The 21,039-nt window shown below is 55.0% G+C and overlaps 1 protein-coding gene across 2 annotated transcripts in view; it reads right to left on the minus strand.

Annotated features, from left to right (window-relative positions):
* Positions 1 to 3,731: 3,731 nt before the first annotated feature.
* Positions 3,732 to 21,039, minus strand: part of AKT2 (AKT serine/threonine kinase 2) — a 49,654-nt gene continuing 32,346 nt past the window's right edge. For both annotated transcript variants that reach the window (XM_027079547.1, XM_027079548.1), the window contains 10 exons: positions 14,887 to 15,040; positions 14,284 to 14,415; positions 12,670 to 12,735; positions 11,499 to 11,567; positions 10,591 to 10,713; positions 9,355 to 9,483; positions 8,923 to 9,137; positions 8,368 to 8,455; positions 8,156 to 8,258; positions 3,732 to 7,044 (listed from right to left, as the gene is read on the minus strand). In XM_027079547.1, the coding sequence (XP_026935348.1) occupies positions 6,965 to 7,044; positions 8,156 to 8,258; positions 8,368 to 8,455; positions 8,923 to 9,137; positions 9,355 to 9,483; positions 10,591 to 10,713; positions 11,499 to 11,567; positions 12,670 to 12,735; positions 14,284 to 14,415; positions 14,887 to 15,040 (1,159 nt within the window). In that variant the 3' untranslated portion in view covers positions 3,732 to 6,964. The remainder of the gene's footprint in view (positions 7,045 to 8,155; positions 8,259 to 8,367; positions 8,456 to 8,922; positions 9,138 to 9,354; positions 9,484 to 10,590; positions 10,714 to 11,498; positions 11,568 to 12,669; positions 12,736 to 14,283; positions 14,416 to 14,886; positions 15,041 to 21,039) is intronic.

A 21,039-nucleotide genomic window follows, 5' to 3' on the forward strand; every position in this document is an offset into this window, starting at 1 on the left:
CGCCTCACCTGGGCAGGCGCACAGGCAATGGCGAATGCTACGCGGGCTGGCTCTGCACCCTCCAAACCTTCTAGGTCAGACAGCTGGATCAAATCCTCTTCCTGCTACTTACTATATGACTGACGCAGGCCCTCTGAGCCTCACTCTCCTGACCTATAAAGTAAGGATTTGAAAACTTAGCCGACAGAGTTATCCTGAGGAATTTGTAAGATGGTTTAAGTGTCCAGCACAGGGATTAATACAGTTAAAGCTCAAGGCATGGGAGCTATAAAATCACATAACAAATATTAATAGAGGGCCTCTGTCCCCTGTATTCAGGGATGAGCAAACCACCTGTGGTCGCTGCCTTTACCAAGCCCACACAGCCTACTGTGGAGGTGACCGGCACAAGTCACCGGCGATCGGTCTGCACTAGTGCAGCGGCCTCTTTACTGCTCTCCCTGTACCCATCCTCTATAGTCGGCTACCCACATGCAGTTGGAAATGACCCTGTGACACCTAATAAGTCAGATCACACTCTGCCTCTCTTCAGAACATGTGGCTCCCATATCCCTCAAGTGGAAAGTCCAAGCGGCCCTATATTAGCTTCCCATCCCAAACACACCTTTGAGCTCATCTCCTATCCCCCTCACTCATTCCTCTCCCACCACACTGGCCTCCTGGCTCATCCTCACCCACACCAGGCACAGTCCTACCTCAGGGCCTTTGCACTGGCTATTCCCTCTGCGTGGAACCTCTTCTGTCAGAGATCCTTCATTTCCTGTAAAGTGTTTACTCAGATGTTACCTTCTCCATAAAAAGTGCCATCCTAAGCATTTCCTGTTCCCATTCTTTCGATGCACTTATTCTCTTCTTAGCACTTACTGCTTTATTTATTGTCTCCCTCCTGACTAGAATGTGAACCCCATGAGGGCAGGGCTTATCTAGTTTTTTGTTTGTTTTTCATTGCTGTATTCTCAGTGCCTAGAACAGGGCTTAGCACATAGTCGGTACTCAAACGTTTGTTGAATGAATGAATGAACAGGCTGGATGTAATTTTTATTTTTTAAAATTTATTATTATTATTATATTTTTTTTTGCGGTACGCGGGCCTCTCACTGTTGTGGCCTCTCCCATTGCGGAGCACAGGCTCCGGACGCGCAGGCTCAGCGGCCACGGCTCACGGGCCCAGCCGCTCCGCGGCATGTGGTATCTTCCCGGACCGGGGCACGAACCCGTGTCCCCTGCAGCGGCAGGCGGACTCTCAACCACTGCGCCACCAGGGAAGCCCTGGATGTAATTTTTAAATGATCTGGAAGGGCCTCTTTGAGGAGGTGATGTTGAAACTGAAACCTGTAAGAGGAGGAGCCAGAAACACAAAGAGAGGGGAGAATATCCCGGGTGGAGTGAACAGCAGGAGCAAAGGCCCTGAGGTAGGAGAGCTTGCTATTTTCAGGCATTGAGAGGGCAGTGAGGCTGGAAAAGTGAGCAGAGAGAAGAGTGTGAGATCCCGGACCACTGGCCTTCTGTCATACTTAAAATAAAACAAACTCCTTACCTTCAGCACAAGGTCCTTTGGGCACATTGTTACCTCTCTAAACTCATTTCCTTCTACTCTCCCCATTCCTCAGTCTTTCGGAAATACCCTGTCTTCTTTATGTTCCCCAAACACATCAGACACCTGCCTGCCTCAGGACCTTTGCACTTGCTGTTCCCTTTGCCTGAACCCCTGATGAGAACCTGGATATTTATATGCTCAGAGTATCTCTACACAGTACAGGCAGACCTCAGAGACAGTGCAGGTTTGGTTCCAGACCACCCCAGTAAAGCAAATATCACAATAAAGTGAGTCACACACATTTTTTTGGTTTCCCAGTGCACATACAAGTTGTGTACACTATACTGTAGTCTATTAAGTGTGCAATTGTATTATGTCTAAAGAAACAATGTGCATACCTTCATTTTAAAATGCTTTATTGAAAAATATCACACACACACAAAACAACATAAGAAAAACAAAAAACTCGCTAACCATCATCTGACAATACAGGGTTACCACGAACCTTCAATTTGTAAAACATGCCGTATCTGCCAAGTGCAATAAAGCAAAACACAATAAAATGAGATATGCCTGTACGAAATAACTACAAAGGGAAAGTAGTAACTTTACAGAGGAGAAATCTGACAGACGCCACCTTAACCAAGGAATCAAAGTCATCACCAGGAATAGGACAGATCACCTCATGTGCACTGAGAGGGGCATCTCATTTTGGGGAATTCCTTTCAAAAACAGCTTACATATAACCACAAGGAAACATCAGGCAACAAACTCTGAGGAGCATTCTGCAAAATAACTGCCCTGTAAGCTTCAAACCAGACAACTGAATGCAACGTGTGAGCCTGGACTGAGTCATTAGCCAGGACTTTTCTTTTGTATTTGGGGACATTAATGTGACTATCAGTAAAATCTGATCAAAGTCCAAGAGAAAAGCATTGTATCAATGTTAATTTCCTGACCTTGATAATTGGACCATGATTATGTAAGAGAATGGTCTTGTTTGGGGACAGATACATAAATATCGGGGCGGGGGGATAAAATCAGTGTAGCATTATCACGGAGAACCTGCGTGAAGGGTAGATGAAAATTTTTCGTACTTTTTAAAAATTAATTTTGGAGATTTATGGAAAGTTGCAAAGAGAGGGCAGAGTCCCCATATACCCAGACGCAGTTTCCCCTATTAACATTTTAGTGTGGTCTTGTCACAATTTAATGAACCAATAGGGACATAGTATTATTCAAGTCCACGCACTATTCACATTTCCTGACTTTTTACCTAATGTCTTCTCTGTCCCAGGACCCCATTCAGGACACCACATTACATTTAGTCTTCATGCTTCCTAAGGCGTCTCTCGGCTGTGACAGCTTCTCAGGTTCTCCTTGTTTTGAACAACCTTGACAGTTCTGAGAACCAGTGGTCGGGTCTTGTGCAGAACATCCCTCAGCTGGAATTTTCCTGATGCGTGTTTTCTCTTTATTAGACTGAGAGTGTATGTTTCAGGAAGACCCCAGAGGTAAAGTATCATCTAATCGCCTCCTATAGGAGGTACACATTGCCGACATGATTCACCACTTGACGTTGACCTTGACCACCTGCCTGATGCAGCTCCACTTTCTCCACTAAACAGTTGCCTTCCCCCCTTTCCATACTGTACTCTTTGGAAGCAAGTCACTTTGCAGTCCATACCAAAGGAGTGGGGGCCATGTTTCCCCTCTTTGAAGGCAGACTATTTACAGGTATTATCTGGAATTCTGTACAGATATGTCTGTTCTCACCATTTGTCATTTATATCAGCACAGACTCATTTATTTTACCCCTTGGGTATAACCCAATACTATGCTATTTATTGTCGCTCAAATTGCTTTCAGCTGTGGCCACTGGGGGCTCTTTCCCATTGGCTCCTGTGTCCCTTCAACGCCCCGTCAGTGACGGTATGGTTTGGTTCTAGTAGGTCCTTATTTTCGGGCACAAGATGTTCGGGTTCATCTTGTACATTTTCTGCTCCAGTCCTAGAATCACTGTGGTACTATTTTTAAAGTTTCAAAGTTTTCAACGAGTCTGCAATTATCTCAACATTAAAGTTAAAAATATGTGAATCGCTACACTTTTGGGGAAAGCTATCTGGCATGTATTAAAATACAGCAACTCTAGAATGTAGGCCACAAAAACTTAAAAAGCACAAGCGCGGTAAGATGGATTGTTACACTGTCAAAGGTTTATTACAGCACTGCTGGTGGCCGCAAACAAACTGGGAGCCAAGGGAATTCTTGTCGACAGGGGGCAGCTGAGTCGGCTGAGGCACATCCAAGCCGAGAAAGCAGAGGAAGCTCGTGAAGCGGCTGGAGGCATGACAAGTGTCCACGAGGAGCCCCCCCAGAGAGGAGGATCTCATTCCTACCAATGACCCAGCAAGCCTACAGGAGTGTACATATGGGGGCGGGGGGGGGGGGGGAGGGGTAAGATGCAGCAGTATAGAGCCCAGCAGCTCGACGACCTCAGCTGGGAGGAAAGAGTTATGCAGACAGAGGGACAGCCTTTCACAGCACTGTGTCCACTGGCACAGGGGTAACATGAGGACCAGAATGACCCACTCAAGGCCTGGGGGCGGTTTTGAGTTTCCTCCTCCTTTCACAAAACTTGTGAAACTGTCTGAATGCACATGACAAAAGACAGATCTAGTCAAAATTTAATTTTCCTAATTGGTAAAATTTGTTAAAACACTCCCCTCTAAAACTCCCTATTTGGGAAAAGTTCTCCTACCGAAAACAGAAGCACCACTACAGCTACAGATATACATTCAACTGAGGGCAGCAGCTGAGGAACCCGTGGGAGGCCTCCGTGGACTGTTAGGACAACCACTAACTGGCTGAGGTAGATACGGGGGTGGACCCACACGAAGGTCTGAGTGACAGTGTGGCGTGACAAGAAAATCTAGCACCGGTCACCTCCAGGGGCTGGACAAGAGGGAAGAGTAAAAGGCTCTTCTTTTCAATTAATTTTTATTGGAGTATAGTTGCTTTTAAAAGGCTTTTCTGCATAAGCCTCTCTGACGTTTATCATATGACCACCAGGACATACTTTTGTAACTCAATTCATAATAAAGTCCATATGAAGTTAGAAAACAAAACAAATGCCTTGAGTCTTGGTTGGAGCATCTGACTTTTCCTCTACCCCCATTTACAATCTCAAAGCCTCCGTGTGTGTGAAGGCCTACACCTTCCGGCAAAATCTGACGTTAAATTCACCTGTGCCGGGCAGCCCTGGCCCTGGGGTCTGAGAAGAGTGACTCAAGCATGGTGACTCCAGGATTAAAGGGACAGGTGCCAGAGGGGTCCCAGAGCTGTGAAGGCTGTAACCCAACCTGAGGTGCTCCCAGCCGACCGCCACCACACATCCCATTGATCCACCAAGGGCTGTGTATCAGAATTGGGGGCCACAGGTAAGATGGGGTGAGCAGGCAGTGCCCCCTTCCAGGGCTCAAGGGCCACAGGAAATGAGTCCTCTCCCTCCCACACCCACTCCAGGGCCCAGCGACACCACGCACCCCTTCCACCCCCAACTCTCCACCCCACCTCTTTTTTCCCAAGCAGCTTCCGAGGGACTGCAATGGTCTCTGTCCTCTGTACCCCCCGCCCAGGCGCCTTCCCCAAACTCTTGGGCAGCTTCCGCCCAGCGGCCTCCACCCTCCACCCTGAGCTTGTGCACACCTCCCCCCCTCCTCGTGGCTCCCAGGCCCTGGGGCCAGAAGGACGGGAGCCGCAGGCAGCTGCTGCCCGGGGCCAGACTCCGGAAGCAAGGAAAGGCCCGGGGGTTGGGCCCCAGGCTGAAATGAGTGTCTTTATTGCTTGTACCGTACAAACACGAGGGATGCGGACAGGCCGGTGGGAGGAGGGAGAACTGTCAGGTTAAGGACATACACACACAGACAGGAAAAGTCAGAACCCGCCCACCCAAACCAACCCCCCACCCCACCCCAGAATGTCTCTCTGTGACCTACCTACAGAAGGTGGGCTGAGGTGATCAAAACCACAGAAACTAAATCCCAAACCCCAGAGGTGCTGGGGGGAACGGGGCAGGGGGGACAGGGCAACAAGTGGACCTCAGGTGTGGCTCCCCTGCTAGGCTAGCACCCCTCCCCCTCGGGTTGAAATGCTTGAGCCGGGGGCGGGGCCCGAGCCCACACACAGCACGCACACTCGAGGCCGGGACTCGCTTGCCCTCGCACACACATACCCAACACACATGCACACACACACACCCCACGTGCATCTGCACCCCAGATGCACAGGCACGCCCACAGACACACACAGCCTGAGGCACGCACGTTGAGTGCCCACAGCACTGACACGTTCACCTTAAGGCTGCAGAACGCGGGGCCCGGAGAGGGGGAAGGAGTGAGGTGGCCCGGAGCCTCCCTTCTCAGAGGCCCCTACCTCGGTTCGTACCAGACACCCAGCCCCACCCACTCTTCGACCCAAGTCCACCGGGCCCAATACTGTCTCGGTGCGAGATGTGTAACAGCCGAGGCTGGCGCCCCTCCGCCCCAGGCAGAGAGAAGGGGGAGATCCCGGCCCCCATCCTCAGAAGGGGCGGGGCCAGGCCCGGGCTCCAGCAGGAGGTAAGGAACAGGGCTGGTGGGTGGGGAAACCAGCCCCCAGATGCTCCTCCTGCCTCATCCCCAGGGTCAGAAGAGCAGCTTAGGGGATAGGGGAAGACAGGGCCAGGAGGCAGCGCCCATCCCCTGGGCCCCCTCCCGGTTCCCCACGGGGTAGAGCAGGCCCCCTCCTCACGAGGGAGTCCTGAACCCCCAATCCTGCATGCGGCTTCCAAAGGCCCTCGCCTACTCCCGCACCCCCGATCCCTGGACATTATTGCTTTTCCGCCCCCATGGGAGAAGGAGGCTGGATTGCCCCACGCCAGGCCACTCCGCGCCTAACGACAGGGCAGGGAAGGCAGCACCAGGGCGCTGTCCACCGGGTGGCCCACCACAAGGCAGCCTCTGACAGAAGCAGCAACCCAGAGGCAGGGCTGCCCGTGGGTGCCCCAGCCAGAAATTCAGGTGGGCCCCACGGCTCCATGCTTCGCCCCTCACTGGGGCTTTATGTTGATTAAAAACCGGCATCTCTCCAACCGCCCAAAGGCCTGGTCCTGGGGCAGGCAGTGGAGAGTCTCCCAAATCCTGGTCTGGGCACAAAGGTGAGGGCAGGATAGGATCCTGTAGGCAGGGCCACTAGGACCACTGAGGTGAGTTTGGCAGAGGGCTGAAGAAAAAACTGGAAATGGGGGTCAGAAGGTGAGGGATGGGGACACAAACAAAGAAGGCAAAATAAAAAGTTTAAAAAAAAAGCCCCCCCCCAACCCGGTGGTGACGGCAGCCGCGCGTGCGTCCTGTGGCAGTGGCAGCGGCGGCAGGCAGCTCACTCTGCTCACTCTCGGATGCTGGCCGAATAGGAGAACTGGGGGAAGTGGGTCCGCTGGTCCAGTTCGAGTAAGCCCAGGCTGTCATCTGCAGGGGTCGGTGGAGGTGGATTGGGGAGAAGCGGTCTGCAGGGGGCCCGGGCACCCCACCCAGCCCCAGGAAGGGCTGCAGCCAGACCACAGTGCAACCCCCAGCTGGCGCGCTATCCCCAAGAACGAGAGCGGGGACCACCGGACCGAGGCTCAGGGGCTTCCTCTCAGCCACAGCTCCACCCCGGGCCAGAGCCCTGGCCCACAGGCCCCACCGCCTGCTCACTCAGCCTCCCGAGCTCCCCCCAGCTCCTCTGCCCCAGGCCACACCGGGGTCCAGCCCAGACTTCTATGGCCCAGCCCCTGCCCTGGGCGCCACTCCTACCCCCAGCAATCCTCCCCTCCACATGCAGCCGAGGCGGGGGTACTTGCTAAAGCCCTGATGCAACCCTTCCCTCCTCTGCCCAAGACCCTTCCATGGCTCCCCGTGCAACACATCCGTACTCCTCCAGTGGCCCCCGATATCCTCCTGCTCTGGCCCTGATGCCCTCGCCCATCCCCCATCTATTCTGACCTCTGCAATGCTCCCATTTCTGGGAGTCCTGTATGCCACTCCTTCTGCCAAGAGCAAGTCTCAGCTGCCATGTCTCCTTCTCCAGGAAGCCCTCCATGACTCACAGGCCAAGTCAGGCATTTCCTCTGAGCTTCTCCAGACCCTGTACTTCTAATACCACAGGCCTGATCACTCTGGGCTGTCACCCCACGTGGACTCTGAGCTCCCTGAGGGCAGGACCCAGGGCTGTCTCGTCACGGCTGTGTCTCCAGCACCGGGCAGGTGAGAGTAAGAACTCAAACAGCTACAGAATCACTGAACCCATCCAGCCCCAAAGACCTGAGCAACTTGGGAGACAACTATGGGCACTGATGACTCCTCAAGTGTCTCCTGCCCAGACCTCTCCCCCGAGTGCTGCAGCCAGTGGCTCCTGGTGACCCTCACCAGGTCCACCGGTGGGCCAACGGCGAAAGCCCTGGCGAACATACTGCAGGGTAAAATGCCCAGACACGGAGGGGGACCTGTGAGCTTCCTCCTGGAGAACTGGGCCAAGAGCAGACCCCACCCCTCCACCGCCCAGCCAGGCCCACGGGGAGAGGGGGCCTCAGATACTCACAGCGGTCCGGGGGTGTGATTGTGATGGACTGGGCGGTGAACTCGTCGTCAAAGTACCTTGTGTCAACCTCAGATGTGACCTGAGGTTTGAAGGGTGGCAGGAGCTGTGGAGGAGACGAGTCCAGGCTCAGGTCCCTGAGAAGCGGAGGCCCCAGCCAAGGTCCCCCAGGAGCGGCCGGGCTCCCGCAGGGAGCAGGCAGGCAGTGGGCTCACCTTCTTCTGCACCACATCCTGCCAGTTGATACTGAGGAAGAACCTGTGCTCCATGACCTCCGTGGCATCACTGGGCCCCCCGCCGAGCCTGGGCAGAGACGGCCATCAGCACCCGCCTCCCGGGGCAGCCAGGGCCTGGGAGACGGGCTTTCGGTGCAGGCCCTGAACAACCTTTAATGATTCTGTCCCGCCACAGACCACCACCTCACAGAGGAGGAATCTGAGGCTCAGGGAGGGAGCTCCTGTGCCCAGGGTCACATCCTGCGAGCTGAGAGGGTGGGCTTGGCAGACGGCCGCTTCACATCCTGGCTCTGCCACCCTAGGCTGGGTACAGGGCCACCCTGTTCCTCAGTGTCGCCATGAAACAAAGCAGGGAGGCCAGAGGGCTAAGCACAGGCCTAGGCAAGGGAGCGCTCCCTAAGTGCCAGCTGTGGGGACGATCAACACACATCAAGCACCCCACGGGCGAGTGCACCTGTGGGCGCTGCCCCCTCCAGGCCGAGGGAAGTGGCAGCAGGTGACACTGGGCTGGGCAGGGCAGACGCCAGCCCTCACCTCTGCTTGGGGTCCTTCTTAAGCAGCCCAGCAAGCAGGGACTTGGCCTCAGGGCTGAGCGTGCGCGGGAAGCGGATCTCCTCCATGAGGATGAGCTCGAAGAGGCGCTCGTGGTCCTGGTTGTAGAAGGGCAGGCGGCCGCACATCATCTCGTACATGACCACGCCCAGCCCCCACCAGTCCACCGCCCGGCCGTAGTCGTTGTCCTCCAGCACCTGAGCAAGGGGGGGCGATGAGGGGCCAGGCCCACATCCCCCGGGGCCAAGGCGCTGAGAGGGGCCCGAGGGGGACACGGCCCTGCCCGGGGCTGGGAGGGCCACCTAAGGAATTGGAGCCCTGCCCTCAGAGGGTCTGGGCGGGGGAAACACACAGGGCTGAGGGCCCCCTCCTCCCTTGGCCTCACACGCCCCTGGGCCCTCCAGCCCCAGACACCTCGGGCGCCAGGTATTCAGGGGTCCCACAGAAGGTTTTCATGGTGGCCCCGTCACTGACGCCCTCTTTGCACAGGCCGAAGTCAGTGATCTTGATGTGGCCATCTTTGTCCAGCATGAGGTTTTCCAGCTGTAGGAAAAGCCAGTGAGTCAGGGACACAACGTACCTCAGGGTTTCCTGCCACCCCTGAAACCCCACACACCCCTGCCCTTCCCTGGAGGAGGCTGTGGCCTGGGGTAGTGGCAGCTGTGCCAGGGGCTCCAGGGGGGACCAGAGGTCACACCCCAGCAGAGGGTTAGGCCCTCCGAGGCTCAGGGGGAGGCCAGACCCGACACCTCCCCAGCGCCCCCTGCCCCCAGGGAGCTGGTAAAAAGCGGGGCAGGGAGAGACAGGAGCCAGGTCCTGCCCAAACTGCTTCCCCCACTGCGGGCTGCGGCTGTCACACTTTGGACGTAAGGAACATTGTCTTTCTTTCTCCTCTTTTTTCCTAAACTTAACACAAATGGGCACTTTAGTGGGCCTCTGTGTAACCTCCACCAGGTCAATAAAGACCACCACCTGCCCCTTAGGAGCCCTACGTGCCCCTTCCCTGTTATTAGCCACTACCTCCTCCAACACAGAAAGAACTTTCCTTCTCTGCTTTTTAACATTTTTTCCACCTCTATATATACACACTGTAAACGACGCAGACTCCCCTCATCTGTCCTGGCTTTCCCCTCAGCCTCAGCCCGTGAGACCCGCCCAGGCTATCATGTGTGGCTGTAGTTGGTCCTCTTGAACTGCTGTGCAGACTTCCACTGTGTGGATACACCTTCATGTCTTTCACCCACTTTCCGACAACGGACACTTGGGTTGCTTCCAGTTTGGGGTCAGTGTACACAGTGCCGCCAGGAGCGTGTGCGTCCACATTGAGACAGACACAGGCACCTGTTCCCGCGCATGCTCCTAGGGCAGAATGACTGTCTCACAGGGGACACGTGTGTCTGGCGTTGGTGGGCTCAGCCGGGCCATCTCCTAAAGCGCTTGGACCAACTGACACCCTCTGGCTGCACAGCAGGAAGCCTGGAAGGGCCCACGCAGGGCCACCTGCTGTGGAACCACCCACCTTGGGCCTGGGTGGGAGGCTCAGCTCTGAGAAGGACAAGACAGACAGACCCTCCATGGAAGGGGAAGCTCAGCAGACGGGCAGAAGGCCTGTGCACGGCCTGCCCAGCCAGGAGGCGACGGCACGCTCACCTTGATGTCACGGTACACCACGTCCCGCGAGTGCAGGTACTCCAGGGCTGAGACGATCTCCGCACCATAAAAGCGGGCCCGCTCCTCCGTGAAGACGCGTTCCCGGGACAGGTGGAAGAACAGCTGCCAGCAGAGGAGGCAGGGGAGGTGAGACCCCGGCCCAGAGGAGGGGAGGAGGGGACCGTGTGTGGCCCCGGCACCCAGCCCACTGATGAGGTGACACCTGCCCCACGAACCGGCAAGTGACGGCAAGAAAGCCCAAGTGAGGGGCGGTGAGTAGAGAAGAACTCACGTGAGCCAAAAAAAAGAAAAGAGAAAGAAAAAAGGAGCAAGGGATAAAGAGCAAAGGATAGACACCAGGCGCTGAGTGGAGAGTGAGGGGGGTGGCAGGAGGGGGCAGGCGAACGAGGAGCGACAGCCAGCAAGCAGAGGACCACGACTCAGGAGCAAGTGACAAGCTGTGAGACCAAATGGGAGAGATGAAGCCAGTGAGTGACACCTGCGTGGAGAGAAGGGTGTGAGGGGCGAGGAGCGGGTGACGGTGAGCGACAGCAAGTGGCTGAGCGCTCGCATCAGGAGGCCGCACTGACAGCAGAGGAACGGGGGATCCTGACCCGCAGACGCTTTCTCCGCGCCTTTAAGAACGTCCTTGTAGCGCTGTTTGCCAAGCACCCACACAGCCCTCCGCACAGCTTTCTGGACCGCAGTTTGCATCCTGCCTACCAACTCACTAGCTGTGGGAACTTGGACAAGTCACTTAACTGCTCTGAGCCTGTTTTCCCTCCTGCACGACAGAAATGGTGATGCCTGCCTCAAGGGGAGGGGGGCGGATGGAACAAGATGACACCCAGCAAGTCTCCCTCTGCCCCCCACACCCGGAAAGGCAGCCAGGGGGCAGCGCAGCTCACCTCGCCACCGTTGGCGTACTCCATCACGAAGCACAGGCGGTCGTGGGTCTGGAAGGCGTACTTCAGCGCCTGTGGGGAAGGAAGGCGGCCGGGATAGGAGGTGGGAAAAAGGAGGGCTCTCCGCTCGGCCCTGGGAGGCAGGGGCGCTGCTGGTTCTGCACATACACCCCCCGGCCTGGCTCAGGCCGTGGGAATCAGGCAGCCAGGTTTCAGGTCTCAGCTTCACCTTTTGTGGCGTATGAGTGAGCTCACGCCCTGACAGCAGGGAAAGGGTTACTGTGCTCAACGATCCTGTATTCTGCCTTCAACTAGGCCTCCAAGAGGCACAGCCAGGGGAGAAACTATGTTCTGAGCAACCAGAGCTGTTTCACATCTCTCCTCCTCCCATGTTACAGTCAAATGGGTCAACCTACACACACACCCACAACCACACACACGCGGTTTGCTGGCTGGGAGTTGGCAGTGGGAGCCAACCCCCAAAGCAGGCTGGACAAGCGATCTGCCAACAAACAAGTAGTTCTCAGACTGCGTTCTAAGGAGCCCTACAGAGAGTTCCTAGGAGAACCCCTAGGTGACCCCCTGCTCACAACAACTCTACTGCTCCCTGCCTTCCACGCTGAAGAACCTGGTAAGATTTCATCTGAACAAGTGCTTTGGCTCAGTAGGACTCCTGGCCAGCAAGTGAGCTAGAGAACAACCCGTAAGCCATCTTCAACCTGGTCCATTCAACTGATGGCTGCTGGCCTTGATGGAGACTGTAGCCACAGAGGTGTCTTGTCTGCTCAGCCTAAGCTGATAGGCAGCACAATAATAATACATCTGCTCCTAGGATTACCTCTCAAAACATAAAAAAATAACGTTCCCACTCCGACCAGCCGGACAAAGTGCCTCTAACCCATAAAGACAGCAGCCATGCTCTCCTGGGGCCATCTTATAACCTGGTATCATCAATCGGCCAAAGGCACCATCTACGAAGAAGCTGCCACCCCTGGTGTCTTGGTTCAGGCTGCCCGGAGAGCCCACAACACCGTGCCCCAGCCATCCGGCCAACACCAAGTTTGTTCTTCACAGTGGCAGGGGTCAGGCTCTTCCCCTGAGCTCTGTCCTAGGGGGCCGGCCTGGAGGCCCCACAGGCAGGCGAGGCCCTGCCTGGGACAAGAGTGCTACTCACAGTGAGGAACGGGTGCCTGGTGTTCTGGAGGACCCGGCTCTCGGTGACCGTGTGGGCGACTTCATCCTGCAGACAGAGGCTGGGTGAGGGGCTGGAGGGTCCCACCACGTCAGCCACACACACCGCCCCCCGCCCAACTTGAGAGATGGGACAGCAACATCTCGGTGATATCCAATTCCATTCCTAGTCAATACACAGAACGGCAGGAGCAGAATGCTACCATTCACGAGCCCTGATGAAATACCACACACCCAGGCAAGCACACTCCGTGGCTCGCTCTCAAAACCATAAGGCGAGAAGCTGATGGTGACTTCACAAGGGAGGATCAGGCTGTCACCACCTGAATCCACGGGCCAATTCTGACATCCTTGGGGTGGGGGTGGGGGGGCCGAGCAGACATTTTGAGACCCCTAAGGTGATGCCACAGGCCACAGGAATCACCACCTATAAATGTTCTTGAAGGACCTGGATCTAATCAGGACGCTAGGCTGTGAGCAGTGGTTCTCCACGTGTGGTCCCCACACTGGCAGCATCAGCGCCGCCTGGGAACTTGGAAAAATGCAAATTATTGGGCCCCCTCCTCGGACCCATGAATCAGAAACTCAGGGGGCGGGCCCAGCGCAGTGTCACAGGCCCTCCCCTCCCAGGACTCTAACATGGGCTTGAGTGTGGTATCTGAGTGCATGGCAGTAGCCCAGAGAGCTGCAGTGCCCAGACACTGGCTCTCCAAGGGGCAAGTCTGTCTCCAGGGGATAATGTAATAACATCGGTAGTAATGTCCAAGAACATTTTTGACTATCACAACTCGGGGGTGGAGGGGTGTCCTGGTAGAGGCCAGGGGTGCTGCTACATGTCCCACAGTGCACAAGACTGCCCCACAGCAGAGAATGGTCTGGTCCAAATGTCAGTGCTGAGGCTGAGAAACCCTGCCGTGGACCGATGACACCAGGGATTGTTAATTCTGTTGGATATGATCACAGTACCGTGATTACAGTCTTTAAAATCATCATCTGTCAAAAAGACACATCTAAGTAGGTATGGCTGAAGATCTGTGACGTCTAGGACGTGCCTTAGAGTACTCCAGAACAACAGACGAGCAGGGCAGAGGTAATGAAACAAGACTGGCCAAACGTTAGTTAATGTTGACGCTGATGACTGCTAAATGGGAGTCCATTATATTTATTTTTCTTTAAAAAATTTTATGTACATTAGGAATTTCCTATTTTAAAAACTTTAAATAAGGAAAAAAAGGAATAGAACTCCATTCCTGGCCCAGCCTCCTCCTGAGACACCCTGAGCCAGGCCCCACGCTTGTGGCCTCCCCACAGGCCCTCTGCCGCCACAGGGGCTTCCTTCAGGCCTGACAGCACCTGCTGGGTGAGGCCCCAGCCACACTCCCCCCACCTTCCTTCCTGGTGCCCAGAGGGTGGGGGACTCAGCAGGCAGGGCCCCACTCTCTGGGCCTCAGGCTCTCCTTCTCTGAGGACTCACGGGTTGGGGGACACAGCAGCAGACCCGGGAAGCGGCCCGCCCAGTGCGTGCTCCTGACCTCCGTCAGGCTCCGAACTGTGTCCCCCACAGCGGCCAGCCCGCAGCAGCCCTGGGAGGGCCCACCTTAGCGATGATAACCTCCTTCCGCAAGATCTTCATGGCGTAGTAGCGGCCACTGGCCTTCTCCCGCACCAGGATGACTTTGCCAAAGGTGCCCTTGCCCAGGAGCTTGAGATAGTCGAAGTCATTCATGGTCTGCCCAGGATGGGGAGAGAGTGTTTGGCACGTGGCCCATGGGAAGAAATTTTAACAAAGAAAAGAGAAAAATCAAAGGACACTGTTGCCAAAATGCTCAGGCAGGAGCAGGAAGGGAGGCTCCGGGCAGCAACTGTTTGTTCTGAAGTGGCCTTCAGACCAAGGCTCTCCCACCATTCGGCTCTCGCGGGAAGGGGCCCTGGGAGGCTGAGCCTAGGGTTCTGACGTGGGGGTAGACGGGTCTTCACAACCCCCCGGGATAAGGCTGCCCCTCACCCTGTGGGCCCAGAGCAGCACCGGGGCATCTACAACCTGAAATCACCCAGTCTACAGGGCAGTCATGAAGTGTCCTGGCGGGGCCCGTGCCCTCGGTATGGAAATCAAGGGCGGCAGGGCCAGGGCTGAGAGGGAGAGGGGTGCTCACAGACTGGCAGGCCCCAACCGCTGGCCACCGGCCTTCCCAGCACTTACCACCTTGGCCCGCGCCTTGCTAACTGCCACTTCCATCTCCTCGGCTGCAGAAGAGTCGCTGGGGGAGCCACACTTGTAGTCCATGGGATCCTCACCTGGGCCCCGCTGCTTGAGGCTGTTGGCAACCATCTGGATGGCCTGCATCCACTCCTCCCTGTGTGGGGACACATCCAGGGAGCTAAGAGTCCTGGGGCGCCTGTGCCTCGGGGCAGGAAAGGCCGAGCCCCATATGCCCCACGATGGACGAGCAAATGGCCAAACACCTTCGGGCATTTTGTTGAGATGTGTCTGACCTAGTGGAGCTGGAGGGACCAGACTGAAATTTGACAGACCCTCTGGCTGTGGTGGGTGGGAGAGGGCAATAGCAGGATAAGGACAGAGACCATCTGTGTCCCAGAAGGGGCCTGACCTGAGGGCCACTTGAAGTCAGGCAGCAATTACGTGACTAGAGGGGAGATTGCCTTTCTTCACAGCCCCCTAAAAATAAGCCGCCACCCTGAACCCTGAATGAGAGACAGTGCTCTTCTGAGCCCCTCAGAACGAATGACAAGCTCACGTGTGCAAGTGACCAGTGTTCTGCAAAAGAGAATCAAGAGCAGAAGGAGGCATTCATTAGCCAAAAAAGCTGCAGATCTTACAAAGCAAGAGGTGACCGACATGACTCCTTGGAGGTGCCTGTCTGCTGGGAGGACAGGTCAGGGACCATCCTGGTGGGGCAGGGACCGGGGAGAGAAGGTGGTGGACACGGAAGCAGGTCCCAGCAGAAGGCAGACGGGTTTAAGAACAATACACTAGTTCTGTCACTCATGATTTAGAACTTGCTGGGAAAGAATTTTCTTTTGATACTTGCAAAAGTTCTTTCTGTAGAGAGGGAAAACGCATCTAGGAGCAAAAAGACCACACACCAAAAAGAAAAAAATATGAAGCTGAACGATACTAAACTGTCCACACCTCCCCACCATCTGGGACCCACCACACAACTTTAGGTGGCTGAGCCCAATACTTGTTGACGCCCCCATGGATTTTGCTTAGGTCTATAAAAGCCACGGGATCAGTTCTGGCTGAGCTCCGTGCCTCGCTGAGCAAAGCAGCCGCCCAGCCGACGGGTCCCAGCTCACGCCCAGAAGCTCTGCCTGTCCAAGTGGCCTCCCTCACATGAGATCACGCTTCCTAAGACAGATGCGTGTGTACCATGAGCACCAATATCAGGTGCTGGCCCACCAGCCCTCCCCAGGCCTGAGCAGAGCCTGAGGGTCCCGTAAGCCACATGTGTCCACACCCCCGCACGAGGCCACGGATTTGGTCTGTTCATACATGGTGGGAGCCAGCACCCCGGCGGGTACTCGGTAAGCATCTGGGGAGTGACTGGCAACCCAAACCCCCAGTGGCCCCAAGCCCAGCGCACACCCAGGCAGAGCAGCGCGAGCCTCTTCCCTCCTTGACCCACTGCCTCAGGTTGGCATTTCTCAACGCGTTTTACTCATGCCCTCTTTGGAACAAATAACAGTACAAATCCCTATCCCTACGTTAATATTCCTGTTTTTCAAAAAAATAGGGGTAGGGGGAGCATATCCCGTGATAGGCTTTATCCGATCATAACTGTCCTCTTAGAAATTTTAAAATGTTGACTTTGGGTATATGACTGTGGACTGAAAAAAAAAAAAATCACCGATCTCCTAAGACGTGCTGAATATACTAAAAAGAAAAAAATACGTATATACCTCACATATACAGATCTCGAGGGACTGTCACATAAAAAAAGCAACTTGCAGACCAAGATATGTGCTATCATCTTGTTTGTAAGGGAGAACGCAGTCCATCAACAGGAGCCTGAATGAACGAGAGATTGGAGCTTCCACACCACAGGAGGGAGCACGGGAGGCAGCTCTGTGGGGCCTCTCTGGGCAGCAGAGCTGGTGCTCAGAGCTGGGGCTCAAACAGCAACTCTGCCACCTGGGCAAGCCCAGGGCTCCCAGCTCGCCCCCTCCTTGGTACACTGGGGGCACTGAGACGCTAGTGAGCTGCTGTGTGCAAAGCCTGCACCCAGAGAAAGTGCTTGACTCAAGGACGGGGCTAAAGACGCTGGTGAGAACTGGACCCAGCCCATCTGGAGCCAGAACCCACGGAGATGCAGGAGGCTGGTCGGGGGTAACTCTCCCGCTGCCCGACAAGCCCCCGATCCTGTTCCAACTGGACCGAGGTGGCAAGGTTGCAGCACTCAGAATTGCACAGAGAAAGCACGGGCCTCCGTCCAGGATACTCCCCAAGGGTTTGCAACATGGTGTCTGGGGCAGAGGGGAGCTCCTCCCCAGGGCCGGGGCTGACGTGCCTTCCAACCCTCAGAGGAGAGCCCCCAGGGGAAAGAGCCTCCTGCCCCCAGGGACACGCAGAGAAAAATAACGCACACCACCGCATTCCGTGCTCCTCAAGAGGGCTGGAGGGGGAGGGGCCGTGCTTCTGATGAGAAAACTGAGGCGCGTGGAGATGGAGTCACCTGCGGAGGTCACGCTGCCCGCCCTGATGAGCGGCAGCTTCCTCCCAGACCAGGCCCACCTGGCCCCGGAGGAGCAAGCAGGGCAAACTCGCGGGAAGGCTCAGGGAATAAGGGCCACTGTGCCGAGGAGCCCAGAAGCGGGCAAAGGAAAAGCCGCCTGTCGGGAGTCCTGCCCCTTCCCGGAGGCAACACCGGGCAGGCCACTTGACCTTCCGGGGCCTCAATGGGCTGACACGTGGAGCGGGGACCAGAGGGTCGTGGGAGGGCGCACACGATACAAAGCGCTCAGGACAGTGCCAGGCACAGAGAATTCACCCAGCCAGCCTGCAAATCCCTCCCGAGTGTCTTCTACGTGCCAGGCCTTGTTCTGGGTGCTGAGGGTGCAGCAGGGAACAAGCCCCACTGGAGCTCCAGGCCTAAGGGAGAAGACAAGTATGTCATGGCTCAAAGGCAGGGGCTGGAGAGGAAGCCCCTTCTCAGAGGGTGGTCAGAGAAGGCCGCTCTGAGGAGGTGGCACGTAAGCCGGGATCTGGAAGACACCCCTGGAACGTGGGACATCCCCAGTGCCAAGACCAGGGACTTAGCTGTGAAATAAATGAAACGGAGGGAAGGAGGTAGGCCTTCGAAGTGCCAAGAGGGAAAAGAATACAGGCAGAGTGACCAGCGTGGCCAAGGGCCCGAGGAGGGAGCCTGGGGTGTCTGTGGAAGGCACAGCAGGTGCCAGCATGTGTGGAGCCAACAGAGAGAGAGGAATGGAAGGGATGAGGGTAGGAGGGAGGACAGGCCACACCCGGCTCCACCAGCCACTGTGGGAGGGATTTATGTCTTGATCCTTAACATCACAGGAAGTCCTGGAAGGGTTTATCAGGGGGGTGACAGGATCTCATTTCGGCTTTAAGTAGGCAGCTGCCGTGTGGGGTACGGACTGGGAGTCGAGACAGGAAGCGAGAGGGGCTATGGTAGTACCGAGGCAAAAGGAGCCAGTGGCACAGGAGACGGAGGAGAAAAAAGGCACCAACAAGTGCGATTCCATGGGGCGCCCAAGCCAAGCGCGTCCACATCCATGTCCTCCTCGTCCCTCACGACAGCCAGGGAACTGAGCCCCACTGCGAAAGTGGCACGGTGGCTGGTCTGACTCCAGACCCTGGGCTCCAGCCCTGGGCTACCCTGCTGAGCGGAACAAACTGCACCCTGGAGGGAAGCTCGGTGAACTGGAGGTGGCCGAGCTGTCCTTAGTGCACAGGCCTGTCCTCGTCACAGCCTCAGAAATAACAGCTGACTGCTGGTCTAATGGCAGATGGGGACCTCTCTCCCTAACAAGGGCCCTCCTCTGAACCAGAGGGGTGTTCACAGCTGGAGGGCATCTGGGGTCTCCCTCTGTTCAGACACTCTCAGATGGGCTGACTTGGCTGACCCAGGTCCAGCCCTGCCTGGTAGGGAAAACCCAGGCCCTTCAAATCTTCTTTCTTTTACTCTGTAACTCTCTGTGCCTCAGCTTCACCATCACTATGCCTCTTTAGCAGGTGAGGAACTCCCTCCCAGAAATGTTGTGAGGATAAATGAGTTAATACATGTAAAGACCTCAGAGTAAGGTCTGGCTCAACAGAGCATTCGTCCTAATTATTCTTTTATTCATTCAACAAACATTTACTGAACACCTAGTTATATTCCCGGCACAAATAAATAAATAGGAAATGTCAGGAATTCCCTGGTGGTCCAGTGGTTAGGACTCTGCGCTTCTACTGCAGGCCCCTGCAGGGCACGGGCTCGATCCCTGGTTGGGGAACTAGGATCCCGCAAGCTGTACTGCATGGCCGAAAAAACAAGAAGAAAAAAAGAAAATGTCACACCAGGTAGGGTAGGTGCTATGAAGAAAAATAAAGCAGGGTAAAGGTAACAGTCATGGAAGGCAGAGCAGGACACTCTGAGAAGGTGGCATTTGAGCAGAGACCTCACAAAGTTAGAAAGAGAACTGTAATGATATCTGGGGAAAGAGGATTCTAAGCAAAGAAAACAACAAGTGCGAAGGTCCTGAGGTAGGAAGTGTGCTTGGCATGTTTAAGCAACACCATGGAGACCAGGGTGGCTGAAGTTGAGGGAACTGGTGGTAGGAAATGATTCTGGAGAGGAGTCCAGATCACGTAGGACTTTGTAGAGTAGAGCATCAACTTTGGAGTTTACTCCAAGTGGAACTAAAAGCCACTAAGAGTCCTAAACAGAGAAATTACAATGTAAGATTTACATTAAAAAGATCACACTAATGTGATGCACTATTAAGCGTACCTGCCAAGACCAAGGGTCTGCAAACTTCTCCTGGAAAGGGCCAAATAATAAATATTTTAGGTCTTGCAGATCACACAGTCCCTGTCACAGCTTGGTCACTACTCAATTCTGCCACAGGACAGCAAAAGCAGTCATAGATAATTGGTAAATAAACGGGTGTGTTATGTTCCAATAAAACTTTATTTATAAAAATAGGAGGCTAGGGACTTCCCTGGTGGCACAGTGGTTAAGAATCTGCCTGCCAATGCAGGGGACATGGGTTCGAGCCCTGGTCCGAGAAGATTCCACATGCCGTGGAGCAACTAAGCCCGTGTGCCACAACTACCGAGCCTGCGCTCTAAAGCCTGCAAGCCACAACTCCTGAGCCCACGTGCTACAACTACTGAAGCCCGTGCGCCTAGAGCCCATGCTCCACAACAAGAGAAGCCACAGCAATGAGAAGCCAGCACACTGCAACGAAGAGTAGCCCCCACTCACCACAAGTGGAGGAAGCCCGCGCGCAGCAACAAAGACCCAATGCAGCCAAAAATAAATTAATTAATTTAAAAAAAAAAAAAAAAAGGAGGCCAGGCAATAGTTTGCCAACCTTGCTTCAGACCTTATTTCTGGTTTACAGGAAATACAGGCACGGAGGAACAAAGAAAACAGTGCCAAAAAGCAAAAATAAGACACATCCAGAGTATGCGACATCCTACAAGACAACTAGTCTGGCTTGTCAAAAAAAAAATTAATGTCATGGTTGGGGAAGAAAGACAAAGGCTGAACTAGATTAAAATAGGCCAGAGACAACATGTACCTTGGTTTTTCAAATCTTGGTCTGAAAAACAACATTTTGAGGACAACTGGGGAAATTCAACTACGGCACAGATCTAGAGAGGATGTTAGTAAATACATATTATCAATGATCATCTCAGGCATGATAAGGGCACCAGGATTCTGTAGAAGAAAGTCCTTATTCTTAGGAGATGCCTGCTGATGTATTAAGGAGAAACGTGTCACAAAGTACGAACAGAAGTTCAAGATACAGCATAAAACACAGCCGGGGGGCTTCCTAGGTGGCGCAGTGGTTGAGAGTCCACCTGCCGATGCAGGGGACACGGGTTTGTGCCCCGGTCCGGGAAGATCCCACATGCCGCAGAGCGGCTGGGCCCGTGAGCCATGGCCGCTGAGCCTGCGCGTCCGGAGCCTGTGCTCCGCAACGGGAGAGGCCACAACAGTGAGAGGCCCGTACCGGAAAAAAAAAAAGCAACACAGCCAGATGAGGCAAACATGGCAGATGCTGAATTGCTGAACCTAGGTGCAGGGTATCTAGCTGCTCATTTACGATACTGTTCTTTCAACTGTTCTGTCCACCTGAAACAACAAGTTAGGGCAGG

This window comes from Aethalodelphis obliquidens, unplaced genomic scaffold (assembly GCF_003676395.1).
Source record: "Aethalodelphis obliquidens isolate GAN/ISIS:26980383/991018 unplaced genomic scaffold, ASM367639v1 scaffold43, whole genome shotgun sequence".
Lineage (NCBI taxonomy): Eukaryota > Metazoa > Chordata > Mammalia > Artiodactyla > Delphinidae > Aethalodelphis > Aethalodelphis obliquidens.